General features: G+C 36.3%; 2 protein-coding genes across 3 annotated transcripts; one reads left to right on the top strand and one right to left on the bottom strand.

The window, feature by feature from the left end:
• Positions 1-279: 279 nt before the first annotated feature.
• On the bottom strand, positions 280-11,465 carry LOC110466462 (galactoside 2-alpha-L-fucosyltransferase 2-like). 2 transcript variants are annotated; one of them, XM_021522965.1, is made up of 3 exons: positions 11,379-11,465; positions 6,557-6,626; positions 280-1,314 (listed from the first exon to the last, which is right to left on the bottom strand). In XM_021522965.1, exons 2-3 carry the CDS (start codon positions 6,618-6,620, stop codon positions 356-358), a joined length of 1,023 nt encoding a protein of 340 aa, XP_021378640.1. In that variant the 5' UTR covers positions 6,621-6,626; positions 11,379-11,465; the 3' UTR covers positions 280-355. The 2 variants fall into 2 exon arrangements, with proteins under 2 accessions (XP_021378640.1, XP_021378639.1); XM_021522964.1 differs by having other exon boundaries at positions 11,370-11,449.
• A 3,688-nt stretch (positions 11,466-15,153) lies between these two features.
• LOC110466478 (putative succinate dehydrogenase [ubiquinone] cytochrome b small subunit, mitochondrial) lies at positions 15,154-20,543 on the top strand. The gene is made up of 4 exons (XM_021522989.1): positions 15,154-15,239; positions 16,173-16,322; positions 18,805-18,964; positions 19,742-20,543. The coding sequence occupies exons 1-4, from the start codon at positions 15,206-15,208 to the stop codon at positions 19,899-19,901; spliced, it is 504 nt and encodes a 167-aa protein (XP_021378664.1). The 5' UTR covers positions 15,154-15,205; the 3' UTR covers positions 19,902-20,543.
• The last annotated feature ends 938 nt before the right edge of the window (positions 20,544-21,481 follow it).

Raw genomic sequence — 21,481 nt, forward strand, 5'->3', positions numbered from 1 at the left:
CCCTGTGATTGGTTGTAAATTTCAATTGTTTCAATTGTGACGTCACTCTCAGGACAAGTACATGACGTCACAGACTAACGCACTGGAGTCAAAAAGGCGGCATTTTACATTTCTAGGTTGCATGAAAATTGTCGTTTTACACGAATAAATGCCATCAATCATGATCATGTGATAAAAAGGATATTACACTCCTTATCATTTCATATGAAATTTATGAAACTCGTCACAAAATTTTCATTTTAGCTTGCCAGAGGCTCGCTAAATTGAAAAATTCTTCAGAGTTGTTTCATAAATCTCATATGAAATGGAAACTCACGTAAGATCCTGTATATACAAATGTACACAATTATACAAGTTACTCCAGTCCAATCCAACCCGGGTAGAAGTGTTCTGTGGTGCTGTCATGGAACTGCTTGCTAAAGGGTGATCCTTCAATATATGGATGTTTGTAGTATACTGTTGTTCCATTGGTCAGAAAGGCGGACCACCAACCAAAAGTGCCAACAGTCATAATTGTATGGTTTGTGGATGAGAGCAATGCCATGTCTGTATCAGGGGCGTTTCCCTCTGCAAAGTACACATCACTGAATTTCCCAAGCGCTGTTCGTGCCCAGGTAAAATCATTTGAGCAAACTATGAAAGTTGGGTTTTTATAACGTTTTCGAAAAAATTGAGTAGCTTTATGTAAATACTGTTCAGTGGCAGTTGTATATCCGTATTCAGTAAAAACTGCCTTGTTCACATAATCACCTCGACGAATATGTACGCCTACAAGAATATCACCACGGGCCGGACTACTGCCACTTTTCTGTATGATGTTTTGTAAAACTGCTTGAGCAGATATTTTGACATGTTCTTGAAAGTGAAAGTTGCTTCGTATTTCATTTTCATAATGTTTCCAGTATTTCCAGGATTGAAAATAGCCATACAAATAACTGTCTTGTCTTTTCTCAATTTCTTCAAACTGTTTATCATAAGCACAATCCCAATCATCTTCATATTTTTGGAAGCAGAGGCAATCTCCTTTTCCTAATCCAAATCCATAATCATTATTTAGACCGAATTCAATTTCAAATGTTGAAGAGAGTATGTTACTTTCCTTTGCCTCTGACATCATGATAACCAGTTCCTTGTCCCTGGAAAACGCATACATGAATGCGTACTGAAACATCTGGTTGGCCAATCTGCCCTGAAAAGGCATGCATGCAAAATGTGGTCTTTCAATTCCATTCCAGTCGTTCCAATACAGCCTTATGCAAGAACTCCACCTTGCAATGATCACAAAAAGCACAACCACTATGATACCCAGGCATACTGAAAATAGAGAATAAACATTGCTATAGCAAATAAACATTCCAATATTATAGCCTCGAGGGTCTTCAACGTCAACTGAGTATGAAATAAATGAATAAAAATGTTTAATAATAGAATCCATCCCTGATGTGAGTATAGATAGGGATGATGTGAAGTATAGATAAGGTCATTCAAACCCAGGGGATACAATATTGAGCAGGACCCCCAAGGCTTCGCCGAGGGTCTTTTGCTCAATATTTTATCCTGAGGATTTGAATAACCTTATCCCTTCCTCACATCTGGGATGGATTTTATTTCTTGCTTATTACCTAAAACCCATTAAAGTAGCTGCTCTCCTAGTAAAGTTGTAAACTGTCCACACATTTCTCATTTGCATATGATGCCAATGACCCGGACTGACCCCAAAGCAAAGCGATCCAGACCCATGGGTCGGATAGAATTCTCCAGCACCACCGGAAATGCAGATATCTCGGTCTAGTTCTAGTATGCAAGAATATTTACATTATGTTGCAAATGAGAAAAATCACAGGGGGGGTTAACATCCTGAAGTAAGTAAACCCTACCTCAAAAGCCAAAGGGTGAGACCAAGGGGCATAACTTTTATATTTTTTCATGTTAGTTCAATATCCTAAGGCCTCAATATATGTACATCCAACACTTATGTAACAAGTGTTTCCAGCTTTTATTAGTCACTCTTGTTGGGCCATATGGAAACTCACATGGAGTCTAAAAGTGGGAGAAAACAAGAATATTCTGAAAAAATCTACTTGGATGGGCAGTTGACCCAATTATAACTACTTCTCATTATTTGATTGGAGGATCGAAACCCAGCCATCTTGGTGAAAGGCAAGAAAGCTATGACCACTGTGCCACATGACAGACCACCTAACTAATTAGGTTGAAAATTTATTTCCAAGTACATTTCATGAAAAGAGGCCAAAACTGGACTTGTGCTGCTTACCTGTTAATTATCCATACATAGCAGGTCTTTGTTGGGAGATTTTATTACCCTTACTCTACGACTTCAGAATCTTTATTGGAAGATTTTAACTTATTTTGATAATCTGACCTTCAAAGTTGGTCTAGGTCACTCATTCGGATAAAATACCTCATAGCACTAACACCATTAAGCTACAGACCAAATATCATGATCCTATAGGTCTCTTGGTTATACATGTATAGAAAAAGTTGTTTAATTATTACAACATATTTAACCCTATTGACCTTGATACAGTGTTGAGGTAATTTATTGGAATAAACATGATAGCCCTTCATCTTAGCATTCAACTGGCCAAACATCTCCCATGCCTCGGTTTATTCAGATGCTGTTTAAAAGTTTTGACACTTTTAACCCCTCTCACCTTTTAAAAATGGCCAAGGTCAATCCATTGAACAAACTTGATAAACCTCTAATCTAGCAAGCTACAGGCAAAATTTCATCACTTTGGTCTTTTGGTTATTATTCAAAACAAAAATATTTAAATGTCTCACACATTTGACCCCTGCAACCTTGAATATGATCAAAAGGTTATTCATTTCAACAACCTTGATAGCCCTTAATCCCAGCATGCTACTGGCAAATATTATCACACTAGGCCTCTTGGTTAATCAGTAAAAGTCACTTATATGTTTCCACACATTTGACCCCTGTGACCTTGGAAGTGGGTGAAGAACATATATTTGAACAAACTTGATAGCCTTTCATCCAAAACAACTATACTATCCATACAATTAATCACAAATTGTCTTCATGTAGGTATACAAATAGGGAAAGTGATGTATACATGCAGCCACGAGGCCACACAAGGCCTGTTGGATTTGTGCTCACTAGGCATCTGAAAGTACAAACAAATTAGGCAGATGTTTGCTTAATTTTTTGGATCATCATTCTTTTGCCATGTGGCCCTATATTTTTCAAGCCCCTAAGCAGTGCAAAGCGCTGCAGGGATTTGATCTGTACTCTGTCCACTTCCGATGCTTCCCCATGCATAAAAACCTTTTGGGAAATTGAGGCTACATACTACCTACAAAATATCATAGAGAACACCTACAAAATTCAATTTTATATTACATTTTAAATGCGAAATGTCATGAATTCTCCGTTTGATATATGAAATGTAATTTCTTCACATGTGAATGAAGACATCACTATTAGTATTGTCCGATCAGAACAGTACTTTCTATTCACTGCGTAGATTTTCATTTTCAAGTTTAGGTGAAGCAACGGCAGAATAAGGGGTTGTTTTGTTCTACATTGCAACAAACATCATGGTATTTGCATAACTACAAAATTGATATAACTTTTGTTTGAAAATCTTTCCAAATAACAGCAGCAAACAGCAGAATTGCATATAGAAACCCATTCAAAATGGTGCTCTGCATTGTTGTCAAGCTTAAAGGCATTAGAACCTGGCGTCCAATATAGCACGTAACAAATTCCAGCACTTTTCTGATGGAGCAATATTTGCAACACATTACTCAAAAACATGTATTAAATAGAAAATTGAATTGTTTTCCCATTTAGCACCACACATATATACGGGGTATTCCACTTACAAATATGCCAAAACAGCCAGAAAACCAGCATTATGGCGAAGTGTGTCTTCTTAGAAGTCTAATATACTTCTTTGACAAGTATAAGCAACCAGATACCTATTAACTTTTTATATGTTATTCGAGGATTGACACTTTAACCCATATGACAGTTGATATTTTACCCAAAAGTGCATTGTCAAATGAAATATTTGTAAAAACCATGACAGGTATAAACAACATTTTATGTTAATCATGAAATGTTTTTACTGTCTCAGAAGATGACGTTATTACTAAGTTGTCGACATTTAAACACGCAGTTAAAACTGCACATTGTCGTACCTCGTGACAATAAATGAGCGCCTATAGAATTGAGTGAGCATTATGTGATGATATCTAGTGTGAATCTTAATGTTAAAGTGAAAGATGATGCAGGACAAATGGGCAGATGACGAATATCACATCATTGCATCAATTATACAGTCAATCCAGGCTAACAAATAGGTAAAACAAATATCTCCAAGAAATTATTAGCCCAGACCTTACTAGTAATCCAAAAAGATTCTGGAGTTACATTAAATAAAAAAAAAACAGACAGTTCAGGTGTTTCCCCACTACCCAATAATGATGGCCTTCTTTACAGCGATCCACGGACCCTGACTGACATATTGAACCACCAATTTAAGTCAGCATACACACGGGAAAATTTAACATCCAAGGAATCTAGTCCCAGATATGGACCACATACACGTCACAAAGCGGGGAGTTGAAAAACTTCTACAGGGCTTAAATATCCATAAGGCTACGGGTCCTGACACCATTTCTACCGAGGTGCTACACTCACTGTCACACCAATAAGCTCCCTTTATCATGTTCTGATTTCAACTGTCTCTGGACACTGGAACCGTTTCAACTGATTGGGAATCGGACAATATTGTTACCATCTTCGAAAAAGGTGACCGAGACAAAGCCTCTAACTATAGGCCTGTGTCCCTCACCTCCATCTGTAGCAAGCTAATGGAACATATTATCCATAGCAGCATAATGACACATCTGGACATTCACAACATCCTCAAGTCTCTCAACATGGCTTTAGACGCAAACAAAATCGTGAATCTCAACTAATTACCACACTAGATGACATCACCAGTAACATAGGCAATGGCAAGCAGATTGATATTGTGCTTTTAGACTTTTCTAAAGCGTTTCATAAGGTCCCCCTTCAACGCTTACTTCACAATCTTGACTACTATGGAATCCCTAACAACTCTCTTCTTTGGACATAATCATTCTTACATAACAGACAACAAAGAGTACTTCTCAACAACATCTGCTCTCCTCCTCTACCCGTGGACTGGGCGGTTCCACAAGGTACAGTCCTCGGACCTCTACTTTTTCTCCTCTTCATTAATGACCTTCCTGAATTTGTACTTTCCAACGATTGTTTCCTCTATCGAGTCATCAACACAGTCAGAGACTGTGAGCTACAGAAATGGGAATCTGATTGGCAAATGAATTTTAATGCAGATAAATGCTTTGTCATCAGAATATCAAAGAAACCACATCCTATTTGCTTCAATTATTCACTCCACCAGCAATCACTCAAAGTTGTTACAGAGAGCAAATATCTGGGAGTAATCCTGTCACACAACCTGTCCTGGGGCCCACATATAAACAGCATTACAGCTAAGGTGCATAGAACTCTAGGATTCTTATGCCGCAACATGTCTGGATGCACCAGGCGGGTCAAAACTCTCACTTACTCTGCCCTTGTCAGACCTCAACTGGAGTACTCATGCTCTGCCTGGGATCCATACCCTGCAGAGCACATCAACCAGCTTGAGGCTGTCCACAGATCTAGAAGAGCGGCCAGATATGTCCACAATCACTTCCATTCCAGAACACCAGGATGTATGTCGGACATGGTCAACAACCTTCAGTGGGACTCCCTGCAGAACCATAGGAGGAAGGCCAGACTGGTCAACTTCTATAAGATCACTCAAGATCTTATAGCTATTCCAGCCGACTGGTACCTCACCAAGGCCGACTCCAGGACACGAGGGGGCCACCGTTATCGTCCTATACAGGCTTCCAAGGACTTTTTCAAGTCATCATACATGCAAAGGATGATAACGGACTGGAACAACCTTCCTTCCTCACTGGTAGAGGCAGACAGCCTTGAATCATTCAAGGCTGGTCTGAACTCCACACCTTGACTTCACTTTCCCCCAACCACCCACCCCCCTCCCTCGTTCTCATGGCAAGACTATCCACAAACAGTACAGCCTCCAATATATCTCCTCTCCATCTGCCCGACTAACATAACACCTGTTGCCCCTAAGTCGCCCAGGAGACGAAGTTTAACATGTCTTTGTGCAAAAATTGTGTGACTGTGATGCACTGCACTGCTTTACAAATATAATCTCACAGTCATGCCATGGGACACTACATCCCCCCACCCCCACCCCACACACACACCTTTCTACCTTTTAGATAAACATCTTGATTGAAGTCACAGTACCAACACTAAATTTATCTTTACAGCACATGCGCGCACAGTATCCAGAGACAGTAATCACTCCATCCTTGGAGATTCAAAGAAGAAGGAGGAGAGGAAGAAGTCGACGACGAAGAAGAAGATCATCAAGGTTACAGCTTATTTTTAAATCTGGTAGGGGATCTATACAGTACAGCTACCTTAAATACTCACTTTTACATTTAGAATGACTTTTCAAAGTGATCCGCATCCCGGCCAATCTCATTTCAGTCGACATCAGAATCTACAACATGAAGATGAATGGTAAAATGTATCTCATCTGTTTTGAAAATAAACTGGACATGATAAACATTATTGAAGTCTCACGATTATCCAGTACTTCCATTAATTCACAGTCACGATTAAATCACGATTATCCAGTACTTCCATTAATTCAGTCACGATTAAATCACTATTATCCAGTAATTCCATTAATTCACAGTCACGATTAAATCACGTTTATCCAGTAGTTCCATTAATTCACAGTCACGATTAAATCATGATTATCCAGTACTTCCATTAATTCAGTCACGATTAAATCACGATTATCCAGTACTTCCATTAATTCACTGTCACGATTAAATCACGATTATCCAGTTATTCCATTAATTCACAGTCACGATTAAATCACGATTATCCAGTACTTCCATTAATTCAGTCACGATTAAATCACGATTATCCAGTACTTCCATTAATTCACTGTCATGATTAAATCACGATTATCCAGTACTTCCATTAATTCACAGTCACGATTAAATCACGATTATTCAGTACTTCCATTAATTCACAGTCACAATTAAATCACGACTATCCAGTACTTCCATTAATTTACAGTCACAATTAACTTGTTACAGCATCTCATATATTCATGTTCTTGATATTACAGAAACAAGGGGCCTAATTAGAATTCTAATTCAAACATATTTACCAAAGTACACTACATGGAATGTTGAATGCAACTGTATTTCTTACCCAGTGATTCCTTTTGCTAAGCTTTATAGACGAAAACCTAAATAGTGACTTATTTTCCCAAAATGACAAAAAAAATGAGAAATACATTCCCAATTTCAATAAAAATATTGCTTCATTTTCGCAATTATAAAGAAACAGGTTGTTGAAAAGTTTACCGGTAGGTAAAAACAACACCGATACCACCATATATATGTTAGAAATATGTTTCATTTTTTTTAAATAAATACATTTGCTTTGCATTGTCAATATGTAAACACAGTCAGCTATGAATTGATTTATGAGACCAAAACTGTAGAGTGATCATCATATATGAAATTACTACAATAATTTTTATTAATTGTGATGTCATAATGATGATGTTTGAAATTACTGGCCGATACTCATGGCAAATATCTTGATGCGGACAAGGTTAACAAAAGTGGGCACATGTATAAAACACTTGACAGCCAATCGTCAGGTGTCTATTGAACCTGAGGTTTCAATCAATCAAGGCCGCTTGAGCAAACATGTGTATAAACGCACCTGTCAGGGTATTGATACATATTTAACATGCATGTGATGAGACAAAAATACTTGCACGTCACTGATTAGGTGGGTAAGGTAATTAGATATACCGGCGCAAATCCCAAAATACGGTTTCCTAACTGAACTGCTTTCAGTTGGAATTTATAGGTAACATGAATGCCAACTGGACAAAGGAAAATTCAATGAAACATGCTAGCATGTACATGTTGGATTTGCATTTTTGTCCAGTTGGCATTCATATTACCTATGAAAGCCAACTGAAAGCATACAGTTCAGTGCTTAAGTAAATTTAAAGTTATATAAAAATAGGGATAGCATATTATAATTGTGTGTAAACTATGAAAACTGACAGACTGCTTTCTAAGGAAATCTTTTAGTATTGTACTCTAATATGAAATGGAAAGGCAATTTATTTTTTATTTTTTAATATGAAGATTGTTTCTTTACTGATTTAAATACTGTGTAGACTTATTTATTATTTTGACTGTCAAAAAAAAGAATATATTGTATATTTAAAATGTTGAACCAAATTCATTTCCACTGACTGTTTACCTAGTCTAATTCCATTGATGTCAAGATGTGATAAATATTGTTACTTTACAGGAGATGCATGTTCATAATTATGGTCATGTGCCAGGGATGTGTAATGGAGGGATACGCAACTTCCTCTTTGCCTTAGTAAATATGTTCCGAGTGAGGTTGGCTTATCTCCCTTGATCGGTGTTCTATGATACGGACAAGTTATGGCTTCATCAGAGCGTGGTTGAATCGTGAAATTGGTGTGTAAACAAACCAATAATACTGAGTATTACTACATTTTTTTTTTATCTTGTTGCTGTAGGTTGTTTATATTACATCTGGTGGAAGTAGTAGATGGTGTCACAGGACCCGATGTATTTTTATTTATCCTCCGTCAGTATTTTTGTTTTTATTGGTCAGGAACTGCACGCTATGTTACGAACTTTTTTGTAAACATTTGAAAAGTTTGGGTGGAAAAAATCTCATTACCACCCATTTTGTGTATCAAATTTAAGTATTTAATCAAGCTTTTCAAAATTAACGGCAATGTAAAGCTTAATACATTTTATTTTGTAGGGGAGTAGTCTTATGACGGTGAGTTATTATTAATGTGTTATTTTTTTTTCAAAAAGAGCTACTGTAATATGTTTGTATCACTTTGCATTTGTCATTTTCAGTAAAACCATGTTGGCATCTCGATGCTTAGATCAAATTTTCTTACAAAAGGCCTATATTCCACCATTTTTCAAACGTGGGATATCAATAAATTAAAAAGAGGAGTAATTTTTTCAGGTGTTATTTGTGGTATGTCAGTGTTTTTGTTTTTATTGGTCTGGAAACTGACCACTACAGTACTGTGGCGGTACCCAACTGGGACGGTACCCAATCCGAGGCACTTGTGGAAAAGGGTCTAATGAAAATGGCACGTAATACAAACAAGCAATTTTTTATTTGACTGCCGAATCTGCGCGATTACAGGGGTGTACAATTTAATATAATGAGTACTAGTCCACTACACATCCCTGTGCTGACCCTGCAGGTAGGGCGTAAGAATTGTACCTGCTGCCCCCAATTGCATGATCGTAAGAGGCGACTAAATTTGGGAACTTATCTCTTCTCTCCTTTCTAAATAACTTTCTTCTTCCTAATGTCTCCCTTGACAATGCCTCACTTTTGGCCATTTGTTGAGCTTTCGCCCCTGTGAGGAAGGCGTTGGGTTCTGTCCCCTGGCGGAGACATACCAAAGTCTTTAAAAATGGCAGTTTCTACTCCTGCTTAACGCTCTGCAAATAAGGAGTGGGACAACTGGTTCGCCCGTTGTCAGTATAATGTGACCTGGTGGGGCGTCCTGCTGGGTGTCTTCGGCAGTATGTTTCAGTGAGGTAGCACTATAAAGTCAGCATCAGTTCCACGCTATTACAAGAAGACAAAAATGAACATATCGCAGCCTCCCAAAATACACACCCATACACTACACGCATGCATCTTGCACACAGGGAGGCCGTCCTTAAATGACCTTAGCTGTTAATAGGACGTTAAACAAAATCAAACAAACAAACAAACAGATCCCTGTCAAAATCGTCGTCTGAAATGTCCGACTCCCTATATTCTGTAATCTCTCCAAACAAATGTTCTAAATCTATGTCATCATCCCAAGACAGAAAATCAGACGTTGACATGATGTGTGATTCATGATGAGACAATTTCAAAAGCGCTGAAGTATCCGATCGTGAATGCTATGAACCGACTCCATCAGAGTACAAACCAAAATATAACACAAACTCAAGATACAGACGATAATATCTCCCGACACAACTACTGTACAGCTAGACATGGTGGCAACGATAACATTTCTCCTGTAATAAAATGAAGACCTACTAATACACAGTCCAGTAAACGTGGATAACCGCAATGAAAACACTTCGATCAGCGATGTGTTGACATAACACCGGAAGCAAGTGCGAGTTTAACCTGACACTAGCGCGGAAGCGCAGACCGGCCAGAGTAGTTCCCTCGATGACTTCAAGGTTCAGTGAACAAACAATAAAGCGACGATAAGTGTTCGCCACTGGGCTCGGAGTTGTAAATCCCTCCACTACACATCCCTGTCATGTGCACAGGTTCCAGAATAAATGTGATATATTTAGGTTTATCACATCACTGTGATAATAAATAATTGGGTTCTTGAATATGAATATAATTAATTATCTGTTTAATTGCACCCCACTAGACTAGCTATCACCCCCACCCTTATATTTATTAGTATAAGGGGATGTGTTAACAGAGACATGTAGATAACGTTTATATTATATATATTCTAGAACCCAATTATTTATTAGCACAGTGATGTGATTAACCTATAGGCCTATGTATATCACATATTTTCCAGAACCCGAGCACCTGTGATGTGAAATTAAGCTAAGGTTACATTGTCATTCCTTCATTGCATCTGAGAATTTCTTACAGCTATATTTGGACCTAAACAAAGGTGTTCAGAGTAATTTTACATGTTTTCAGGGTTTAGGTCGACTTTCGGTAAAAATGACTCCGCTCTTGGGGGTGGTATTTTTTTACCGAAAGTCAATCTAAACGACTAAAACATGTAAAATTACTCTGAACATGTAGGTCCAAATATAGCTGTAACAATTGTCCAGGTCCCTGTGCACGTGTGCTCCTCAGGGCACGTGGGCACGCAGCTACTATTAATATTGATCTTGTTAATTTAACTAGACTTTCAGTCGATTGTTACGCTAGGCCTCTGACCCAGCGACAAGATCAGTAGTATTAGTAGCTGCGTGCCCCTGTGTTCGGTAACGGATGCGAGTGTACACCAGTGACTTCCTACCGGGCAGCTTGACGAACACACAGAGTCATCTAGGTCTACCGTCACAAATAATACAGGCCTGCATGTCCAAGATCTGTGGCTAAACTGTAACAACAAAAGAGTTTAGTTTGCAAAAAAAAAGCTCACCTTAGTTACCTTTGATTAGGTAATCCTCGGGCACGTGACACAAAAAGGTGTCCTGACTTTGTCCGGAACGTAAGTCTATGCACAGATCTGTTAGAGTTGTCTTTCCTTGAACATGTTACTAGCACTAGTGACCTGATATTTTGTCACGTTCAGCACAGGCACTAGACGACGCTATAGTGTTCAGAGTAATTATACATAAGTTATAACACGGACTTTGATAGCAATCGACTTCCGTGCATATTTAATTATTATATCATCAGCGGGGTGGTATTTTTACCGAAAGTAGATGACCCTTTTCAACTTCAATGTATTTCACCACAAATTCAATATATCGCAGGAATAAATGCTAGCTGCGTTAGGCTCTTGTTAGCTAGGTCTAATATGTGTATTCATACTTGTGCAGCTGTGATTATGGACATGATCGATATTTTTGACAGTACAAATCTATGTTGTCATAACGCATCATACATACAATTTGCATAAATTTATATCAATTCTATAGGTTTTTTTTAAATCCAACTCTTAACATAATATAAGATTGAGAGGGTGCATCATAGCATGAAAAAAGTGCCGTTTAAATATATTTCGGACAATCAGGACATAATTTTATTCTTCTTCTATTCTAATTCAGTTGGGAAAAAATGTTTTCTTTCAATAGACCTATGCGTATGTATTTGCCAGTTTCTCTACTCAAATAGGCGATAACTAGCAGTAATCAGAATCCAAATATATTTATTTATTTACATGGTTATATATTATATTACAGCGTTAGTTAATTAACAATGTTCATATGAGGCTATATCTTTATCTGTATAATACTGGGAGAAACCTCCAAATCTAGTATATTTCCAGGGCTGGAGGAGTGCGCTTTGCAGTTAATTCGTTGATAATAAAATTTCAAACGTTTTTACCAGATCCTCTGGGAGGTTGTTCTGGTCAGTGATGGTACGTGGACAGAATGAGTTCTTATATGTGTCAGTATTACACTGAAACTACCGAAACTTTTCACCGTAGTTTCCTCTGGTCCGATTATTTGATGCAGTCGAGACTTGGTTTACCTTCGAAATCAGCCGTGTGTATCTGACGATGCAATATCTGCCGGGAAAACTGAATATATAAAATCTCATAAATATTGTAAGTATATTATATATGACAGTTTTATCTAAATTCGGTATAGTTACAAACTACAAAACATAAGCTCTAATGAGCTTTTAACCGAATACATACAAGCATAATTATACAACAACATAAAATCAAAATCACGAAGGCAAACTAAAAATAGAGAAAGCACACATAAAAAATAAGCAAGCACTAAAAATGGCAGAGCAATTTATATGCAATATAAATGGACAATAATAACACAAAGGCACATTGAAATTAACTGAAAGCTTATCTACATGCAGAACAGCGGCATTCTGAACCATTCCAGGACTGTATAAGAATCTTGAAATGAGAGAAACTGTTTTCCGTCCTGACATGGTCCGGAAGACTGTTCCACAATGTAGCAGCAGCAAATTAAAAACTTTTCTTACCATAGGTTGTAGTTCTTATATTTGGAATGTCCAATATATTATTATATCTGAAAAAATATTTAGATTGTTTTACCTTTAATAAATCTTGTAAACATACAGGTGACAACTTATTTACAATTCTAAAAGTTTCAATTGCCATTGTTCTCATTCTTCTGACTTGCAGGGAAGGCATCAGATGTCACCAGATCAAAATCCAACGAATGGCGACTATGTGTTCGACAGGGTCCGAGGTATTGTTTACACAACACACGTGTTTTCTTCTTAATTAATAAAGAGATATTCCATTCTCTGTTTCAAAGTTTGAAATCGGTGCCGAATGAAGACGTGCTCAACCAGGAGACGACTACAAGTGGCTACAAATAGTTAGGACTGTATATTAAAAAATACATATTTTGGAGTCTTTTTTCTTTGGATTCCCTTCTTTTATCTGGGAAAATAATGCACTAAAACAGAAACGTGACCAAAGTCAACATTTACGTTACGTGTTTCCCAAGTGATGTGATCCCTTATCCTCACATATCCCACCCTTTTCTTTCGTAGCTTTTCTTTAATTAATCCTTTAAAATCCATTTATAGTAGTTAAAATTTGAACATCTACAATAACGTACACAAATTAACCATTATTATATACATGCATTCATGTCTTTGGATTTCCTAAGACTTGAAGATATTCCCCTCGAAATTTAAGCCAGCTGATGCAATTACAGTTTGTAAAAGGTCTGATGACATTGTTCCCATCAAAATCCCACGAAACAAAAATTGGAATCTAGAGTATCTTTGTTAGAAGCTACAATTATAAAACCATTTACAACGTATCTGTTTGCAACGTATCTGGTCGTCAAAACTGTTTACGTTAGCAAAGTTAAATTCATTCGGTATTCGCTTTAAATTTACACATTGTACAGCAATGTTATACTTCAGTTTTATCGTATTAGCTATAAAAAGTTCCCACGACAATGAGTAGTTTTATTAGACAAATACAGGTCACGGATCTGTTGAAATTTTAACGGACAAACCACGAATACTGAGTTTCATGCAGAACACTAGATATACAATGTATGCTTACGGAATTAATGTCGATGGATTTATATGCGATGCTAGATGACACAAATAACAGATAACAGGACCAATTTGATATGGAATATATCTGGGTTTCATGAATGCCCTCGATAAGGTGCCACATCAGAGGCTATTACAAAATATCAGCTTAATGGCAACCAAGTGTTGATTCTCAGCAGCAGTCGCCAAAAGTGATAGTCTTTGGCCATATTTGGATATATGGTGCATTATCTGGAAAATATTCGGTTTGGAGTGGCTTTCCCCAGGCAAGTGTATTTGGTCCAGCCCTGTTCGCTGTTCCTTTTAATGAACCGACAGAAATTATTGTATCCCTGTCGATACTATATGAAGACGACACCGTGAATATTAGATAGGCAGACAAAGAGAAGGAATAATATTCAAATTATGCAAAAAGATCTGGATGAGCTTCAAAATTGGTCAAATCTAGAAATTAGATTAGGTGGAAGTCCGTGGTCAAATATATGGTTACTAAAGTTCCATCCAAGTAAGTGCGAAATACTATCAGTTAAACAACAGAATTAGATTATCTAAGTCCGTGGTTTAACCCAAAGAAAAGAGGAATTATATCATTTCTTCTTCTTCTTTTTCTTCTTCTTCTTCTTATGGTGTACATCAGTCAAGTACATTTCAAGACTGGGAGAATATTCAGTTCGAAAATATATCATCTGAAATGACGACCTGTATGTGACTATAAGCATTTAAACTTTCGTGCTCGTATACTGTCAATTGCCAACAAAGCGAACAGTACAACAGGATTAATCAGAAGAACATTTGCATATTTAAACGGAACACCTAACATGTATTTAATGTCACGAACGATATATACGATCAAACGTCGTCGCTTAGACGTGATGAAACATTACTTCACTTAACTGATTTGCAGATGTAGGGTAGGCCTATAGTATAGATTTGCTTAAACACGTTATAAAATTGAAATGCTGCTTCAGTTTAACAGTTTGAATTCGATTCTAGTTGAACATTGGGAAAGTAGACAAAAACTCAATAATTTAATACTTTTCATGAAATTATACACCTAAGATTTTATCATGATATTGATAGGGACAAAGGGGCTTTCAAACTGCGTCAGTCGTGTTTCTTATATCAAATACGATGAAATTGTAGAAAATATCTTTTTATCTTTTTCACTCTTGACCTGCAAATATTACTGGTGTGTCACCTTTGAAACACTGACTCAGCGTTACCTCCCTTAGAACCGCTCTCAATATGGCGTCAAGCTCACTTCTTCGTGGTTGCGGAGGTAAATTATGTTGTGATAAGACAATTTTGCGCTTTTAAAAAAGTCGTCACACTAACTGGTTGTGATATATATGAAATGCTTATAATGCCAAACTTTTCTCGTCCATTGTTATACTCGTAGAATCAAAATGCCGGTCATTTATTTCATGTCTAGCAAGAAAGTTCAAGGTCATGTTTTCCAAAATGAATCCCAATGCAGACGTTCAGCTGTCGTTTCGGTTCATAAGCAACTAGTAGTTTATATTATAAATATGCATGTGTGTTTGGATGTGTCTGAGCCCTGAAGTGAGATTTGCAGAATAAATGAAACATCAATGTTCTATACATTGCTTATCAACAATGCTTTAATAGATTTAATTTCATTGATGATCTGATCATCTCAATATCATGAAAAGTCAGTTTCCAATCACTTCTTTTTCTCAACAATGACAACATCAATTGTGTTCAATCTCATCGTTGAACGACACTACTACGTTATCTGTTTCTGTGTCCATCTTTTTTATGACACACTGCAGTCACACTATATTTTATTTATTTACTCTGATATTACTACAATCTATAGTCCAAAATTATTTCAGTATGTGTATCTGCTTCATTTTATTATCACAACAAAATGTTTGACATATAAATTATTTACATTTAGAAAGAGTAAAGAAGGAAATCGAAAGAAAAAAGACTCAAAAAGATGTAGTTTTTAATGTATACAGCCCAAACTATTTGGTGCCGCTTGTAGTCGGACAAACGACCAGACATTATGAAAATTACTTTATGGATTTATATTTGGTCCTTACACAGACAAGCCCCTATGTATAATTAACTTCAATCTTGATAAGATCTGCTGATTTATCACGGGCTAGGTCATGAATATTTCAATTTCATATTTAAATACTGTTTCAGATAGTTAATTAATATGATGCATTATCTTAAATTTCAGGAGCAAGACAATTATTCTTCAGGCCAAATTCAGTACAGAAGGCCTTATCTTGCCATATTCGAAAAGACATATCTGCTAAAATCTTCTCAACCTCATCATCAGCTTCAAGTCTAGAATATTTCCGTGCAAGAAGAGGGCCATTTACACCAGGTAAATATATTACAGGACTTGTCATCAATGTTGAATATATTAAATATTATGTCCATTAAGATAGTAGTGCCAATTTTTTAAGCCATTTGCATGTGGGAGAATCTTTTCTACAGTGGAACTTCAATGAATTGTTTAAATGATTTATTCTGACATGGGCAACTAGACTGTATACTACTTGCAAAAATGCATTTACCGTCATAGTGTATCCATGTGAGCAAATTATCATTTGATTACTTATAATTAAAAGAATTCATCATAGAATATTGATTTTATCTTGGAAAGGGACATAACAATAGAATTTTCATAATTTAATATTTAAGGTGGCTCCACACATCGTCATCAGCGTCCTTTTTCGTGATGTACTTCCGGAAAAAGTACACCTCGGACTCGATTATCTTGATCGAAATGTGCATGTACACCGTGTCGTCATTTCCGGTATCGGGCATTCAATATCGTAGTGCAAAATATAGTTACACCTGGGCTGTTTTCGTTTATTAACGTTCAAACCGATCGGACCCCTGTTGTTCGTTTATCAAATAAGGTCAGACCTAGTAATCTGATGCTGCTTTCAGGCGAGCCTTGAGAATGCCTTGCAAGGCCTGCATACACATTTGCAGGTTTGCCAGGATTTATACCCAAAATTGTTTCAATTTATAAACGGTCAAACCGGTTGTTCCGCATAAACGAACAGGCCCCTGGTAAACAATAGGACATGTGCGTGCCGATGATATGTCAACACCCGATATCAAGATTTTACCGGGAAATGTAAAATCACACGTACTTCAGGAATAAAGCTTTCCAATTCATAGACACAAACAGACTCACGGGAAGACAGTGAAATGAGACCAGATGACCTCAAGAAGGTCATATAGGAAACACATGGAATGCGGACGTACCGACCTCACATGTGCATATCACGTGCTTACACGAGGTCATAAGCTCGAGGTCGTTATAATTTTCGCTGTTGAGATAGTTGCGCTCTGTCGATTAAATCGTGTTTACAAATGTTGTCTGCTTACTCTGTGAAAATAATGTTTTGTAAAATATCAAGATCCCTATGAAATGCGTGTGTGAGTGCGATAGCCTCTGGTCACATATGTACCTGACAGGTATTTATATCTGGTCACATATGTACCTGACAGGTATTTATATCTGGTCACATATGTACCTGAGAGGTATTTATATCTGGTCACATATGTACCTGACAGGTATTTATATCTGGTCACATATGTACCTGACAGGTATTTATATCTGGTCACATATGTACCTGACAGGTATTTATAAATATACCGTTAGTTAGCAGACTGTGGAATGATGTCCAAAGTGTACATGACTGAGGGTAATTTGGTTCTATTAAAGAACAATAAATTGATAATTTTGATATCATATTTTTGATTTATTTCCATCATTTTTGTTATATGTAAACAGAGACAACTGTCATTGTGTAAATTTCATCCCTCTGCAAAGAGTTCCGATTTTTTTCAAGGAAGATAATTCTCACCCGGATCAAAGTGATTGTAAAATGTAAAATAAATTAATTATAAAGCCATTGTGTATATTTTGTTCAATTTCCCACTCTCTATGTATAGATCTTTGTGTCCTGTTTGCATTTAGCTTGTAGATAATCACTTTTATCCGTACAAATTCAATAAAAAACACTTTGTGTAACATGTGTTACATATTTTGCGATAAATAATATATTTGAAGAATTAATTAGTAATGCTTCTTTTCATTTTTTGATTGTTGTTATTTTCCCGAACAATGCCATTCACAAAAAAAACGGAAAATATTAAAATTGACGAAAATTCAATTTTTTGGTATTTTTTCCAAAAAAGTCCCAAAAATATTGGAATGTTTAGATTTTCATAAAATCAACTCTACATAGTTGCATAACCATTATATGAAAGTTTCAACGAATTTTGATGGTTAATTGCGAAAGTGTGGAGCCACCTTAAGATGGGATTACAGTTAAACCTAAACCTGCAAGCACCTGTATAAAGATTCCACTTTCAAAGTTCCTCGTTAGATTGATTTCATTGTCAACTTAACCTGTATTAAATTATAAGAGACGTACCACCTGTGTTAAGAGACCTCTTTTTTTATTGGTCTTTAAATACAGATTTGCCCGTATATATTGCAGTATTTATTTTTAAATCAGACAGCAGTCTTTCCAAATAGTAATACTTCACACCATTATGGCTTAGTACATGTATACAAAATTTACTATCACCCATAATAAAAGGTTATGAATGTTTGAGAAGACATTGGATGATTGATGTAAATGAAACACTGATACCTCTTGATTTAGTGGTACTGTGCACTGCATGCGTATCCATCCATTAAGTTAAGTTTGAGGTTTGGTCATGATATTGATATGATTGTTCCAGTCTAAAACAGGCAAGCTTAAGGTGAAATTGCCCAAAATGGGTGGGAAAATGTATTTTAGACTGCTAATTTTCCTTTCTTTTCTTTTTTTTTACAGAGGAGAAACAGCATGGACACTCCATGTTGGCCTCCACTCACTGGAAGATAGAAAGAGTGGTAGCCATCTCGATGTTACCAATTCTGCCTGCCTGTATCTATCTTGGAGGCCCAGTCTCCGACTTCATCATAACTACCACAGTGTTAGCTCATGGCCATTGGTAGGTTTCCATTAATTTATACATGCAGTTATAAACTTAGGTTAGAAGTAAATCTAGCTTTGATCTTTTACTGCATACAGCTTTGAATGTTTTGTTCTGTGGTAGTTTGTTTCAGTTTGTCTGAATGGGTGCCTTGTTTATTTTAGATTTGGAAATTCTTCATACCGTAATTATTTGTAAACAATTTTTGTTCTCTGATTTTTTTTCCTGAATTTAAATTTATGCAAATATATTCAATAAATTTTTGTGTTATTTCAACTTTCCTGGTCTCTGACACAGATTCAGCTGTTACTTCCTTTTCAGAAGTAGATATTTGGCCAGAAAGTTCATTTAAGCTAAACATTTGCTTGTAATCTCAGTTTTTCAGAGAGTTTTATCTTCTATATTAGACTTAATTTATGCATTTATCAGCACTTTTTATTTATAATATTACTTACTTTTTGAATACGTGAAGTATAGTCTCAAGGTAAGAATTGATCAGGCCTCTTTTTGATTATTAGTTTATTCTTTTCAGTTGTTGACATATGTAAAATGGTTTAATTGATTCTTTTTTCTCAGATGTTTTTATGACCATAGCTGTTAAAAGAACTTAAAACACAAACAAACCAAATCTCAGATGTTTCCATTTTAAACGCTCAATGTTTGTTTTGAGCACAACTTAATTTGTTAGCTTTCCAACACATTTTTTTCCTTTGCAATGAGTGGAAATGCATTTATTATTCATACTTTTTCCAACCTGATGAATCACATTCAAAATATGTTTCCATTTCCTTCCAGGGGTGTTCATGGAGTGCTAACAGATTACGTTGAGAAGTTCTTTCCACCTGTCCAGTACTTATGGTACATTATTTCGATCCTGGGCTTTGCAGGCATGATGCATTTTAACTACAATGATGTTGGAATCACCAAGGCTATTGCCATGTTCTGGTCCCTGTGATAAGACTTACTGACATAATAATAAACATGCTTGTATTCAGTGTAAAAACAAGGCAAATGTGATGAAAGGAACGGCATTTTCTAGAAAGACAGAAGACACTGCATCAAATTAGGGAGAAATCCATAAAAAATGGATGTTACTTTTCAAATTTCACATGACTTTTTTGCAATCTGTGGCAATAGAGGCTATTTTAAGATTGGAAAGGTCACTTGCATTCATCATGATGTATCCACCTGGCCATGATAAAATGTAACAAGGAATTTTGATATGCAAACAATGCATTGTTGTACATGTACTGGCCATGCTTTTCCTTTGCTGTTTATGAGGAAATAATTAGTGGATTTTTTTGTGCAAATCTGATTATTTCTAAGCTTTGCAGACTTTGAATGATTTTGGGATCTGAAATACATATAGATCACACCTAAACTGAATAAAACTAGGATTTTTGGGACTAACACACTTTTAAATATACATAAATTTTAAGAAAGAAGTTATTGTCCTTTTCACAATATCTGATTTGGTTATTTATTATAAATGCCATTTGTAGAATTCCAGTCTGAATTCTAGTTCCGTGATTTTCTGTTGGACAAATAAAATTTGTTCTCTAACTATATGTTGTACATAATAAAGGAAATTTAAGTATCTATGTGTTGTCTCATTTATTGAATTGTGTACACCATTAATACATGAAGCACCTTTTTGTATCGTCCACAATCGATTATAAGATCACGTTGCCAAAGACTAGTTTCTTCCAACTCTTTCTCTTCCTGTTAATCTATTTACCATGGATGCAAAGAATGATTAAAACACGTCACTTTCATTAACAACATACATTGTATGGCACTCGGATCAAGTCAAAAGACTTAATTCAGGATTACTGAAGACATTTGTAATGAATTTGGTATGTGACAACCCCGGACAAGGGGTTTAAATTTGGATGGTGTGCCCCAACCCCCTGTGAGAATGTCCCAATAATGGAAATTGAGGTGCATATATAAGCTTTAAAATTATGGTTCTTCTAATGCGATTGACCATTTATTGGGCAGAATTTGACAAAATTTGATGAGAAGAATCGTTGGACCAATGGGATTAAACTTTGTACAAAGAGTATCCTTTTTTTGGATTTGAAGGGTAGTGATAAGAAGAACATGTGCATTCATACAACTGAATTATTTAGTTTTAAGTATGTTCTTAAATAGTTTATTTGTTCTTTTGAAGTTTTTATCTGACGTAGGTACACAAAACAGAGCAGTTTAAGCTTATATGTATGACCCCAAAAAAAGGTATGTGGTTGAGACTTAAAAACAATTTCTCTGTGGAACTATAGTGATGGTGTGTGCCCTGTAGATGGCTGTAATAATGGCCTTCCGAGTTGGTTCAATATTGATCACTGGACCACTTTCAAAGCCTCTTAACACAATTAACCCCTATGACTCTAAACATTGGCCATGGTTATTTATTGCATTATATGATCGGGTAACAAGTAATCCTTTGACCAAGAAAGTCATTACCAACCAGTATACAGGGCGATTGAAGAATAGGGGAAACTAAGAATAGGTGTCAATCCCAACAATCAGGGA

Source organism: Mizuhopecten yessoensis, unplaced genomic scaffold (genome assembly GCF_002113885.1).
Source record: "Mizuhopecten yessoensis strain PY_sf001 unplaced genomic scaffold, ASM211388v2 scaffold11133, whole genome shotgun sequence".
Taxonomy (NCBI): domain Eukaryota; kingdom Metazoa; phylum Mollusca; class Bivalvia; order Pectinida; family Pectinidae; genus Mizuhopecten; species Mizuhopecten yessoensis.

Bases quoted from the DNA above. Each gene is read 5' to 3' on its own strand.
- LOC110466462 (XM_021522965.1), bottom strand. From the start codon at position 6,620: ATGTCGACTGAAATGAGATTGGCCGGGATGCGGATCACTTTGAAAAGT. The intron at 1,315-6,556 runs GTGAGTATTTAA...CTCTATTTTCAG, and splicing joins AAGTCATTCTAAATGTAAAA to TATGCCTGGGTATCATAGTG.
- LOC110466478 (XM_021522989.1), top strand. From the start codon at position 15,206: ATGGCGTCAAGCTCACTTCTTCGTGGTTGCGGAG. The intron at 16,323-18,804 runs GTAAATATATTA...TTTTTTTTACAG, and splicing joins AAGAGGGCCATTTACACCAG to AGGAGAAACAGCATGGACAC. The intron at 18,965-19,741 runs GTAGGTTTCCAT...ATTTCCTTCCAG, and splicing joins GTGTTAGCTCATGGCCATTG to GGGTGTTCATGGAGTGCTAA.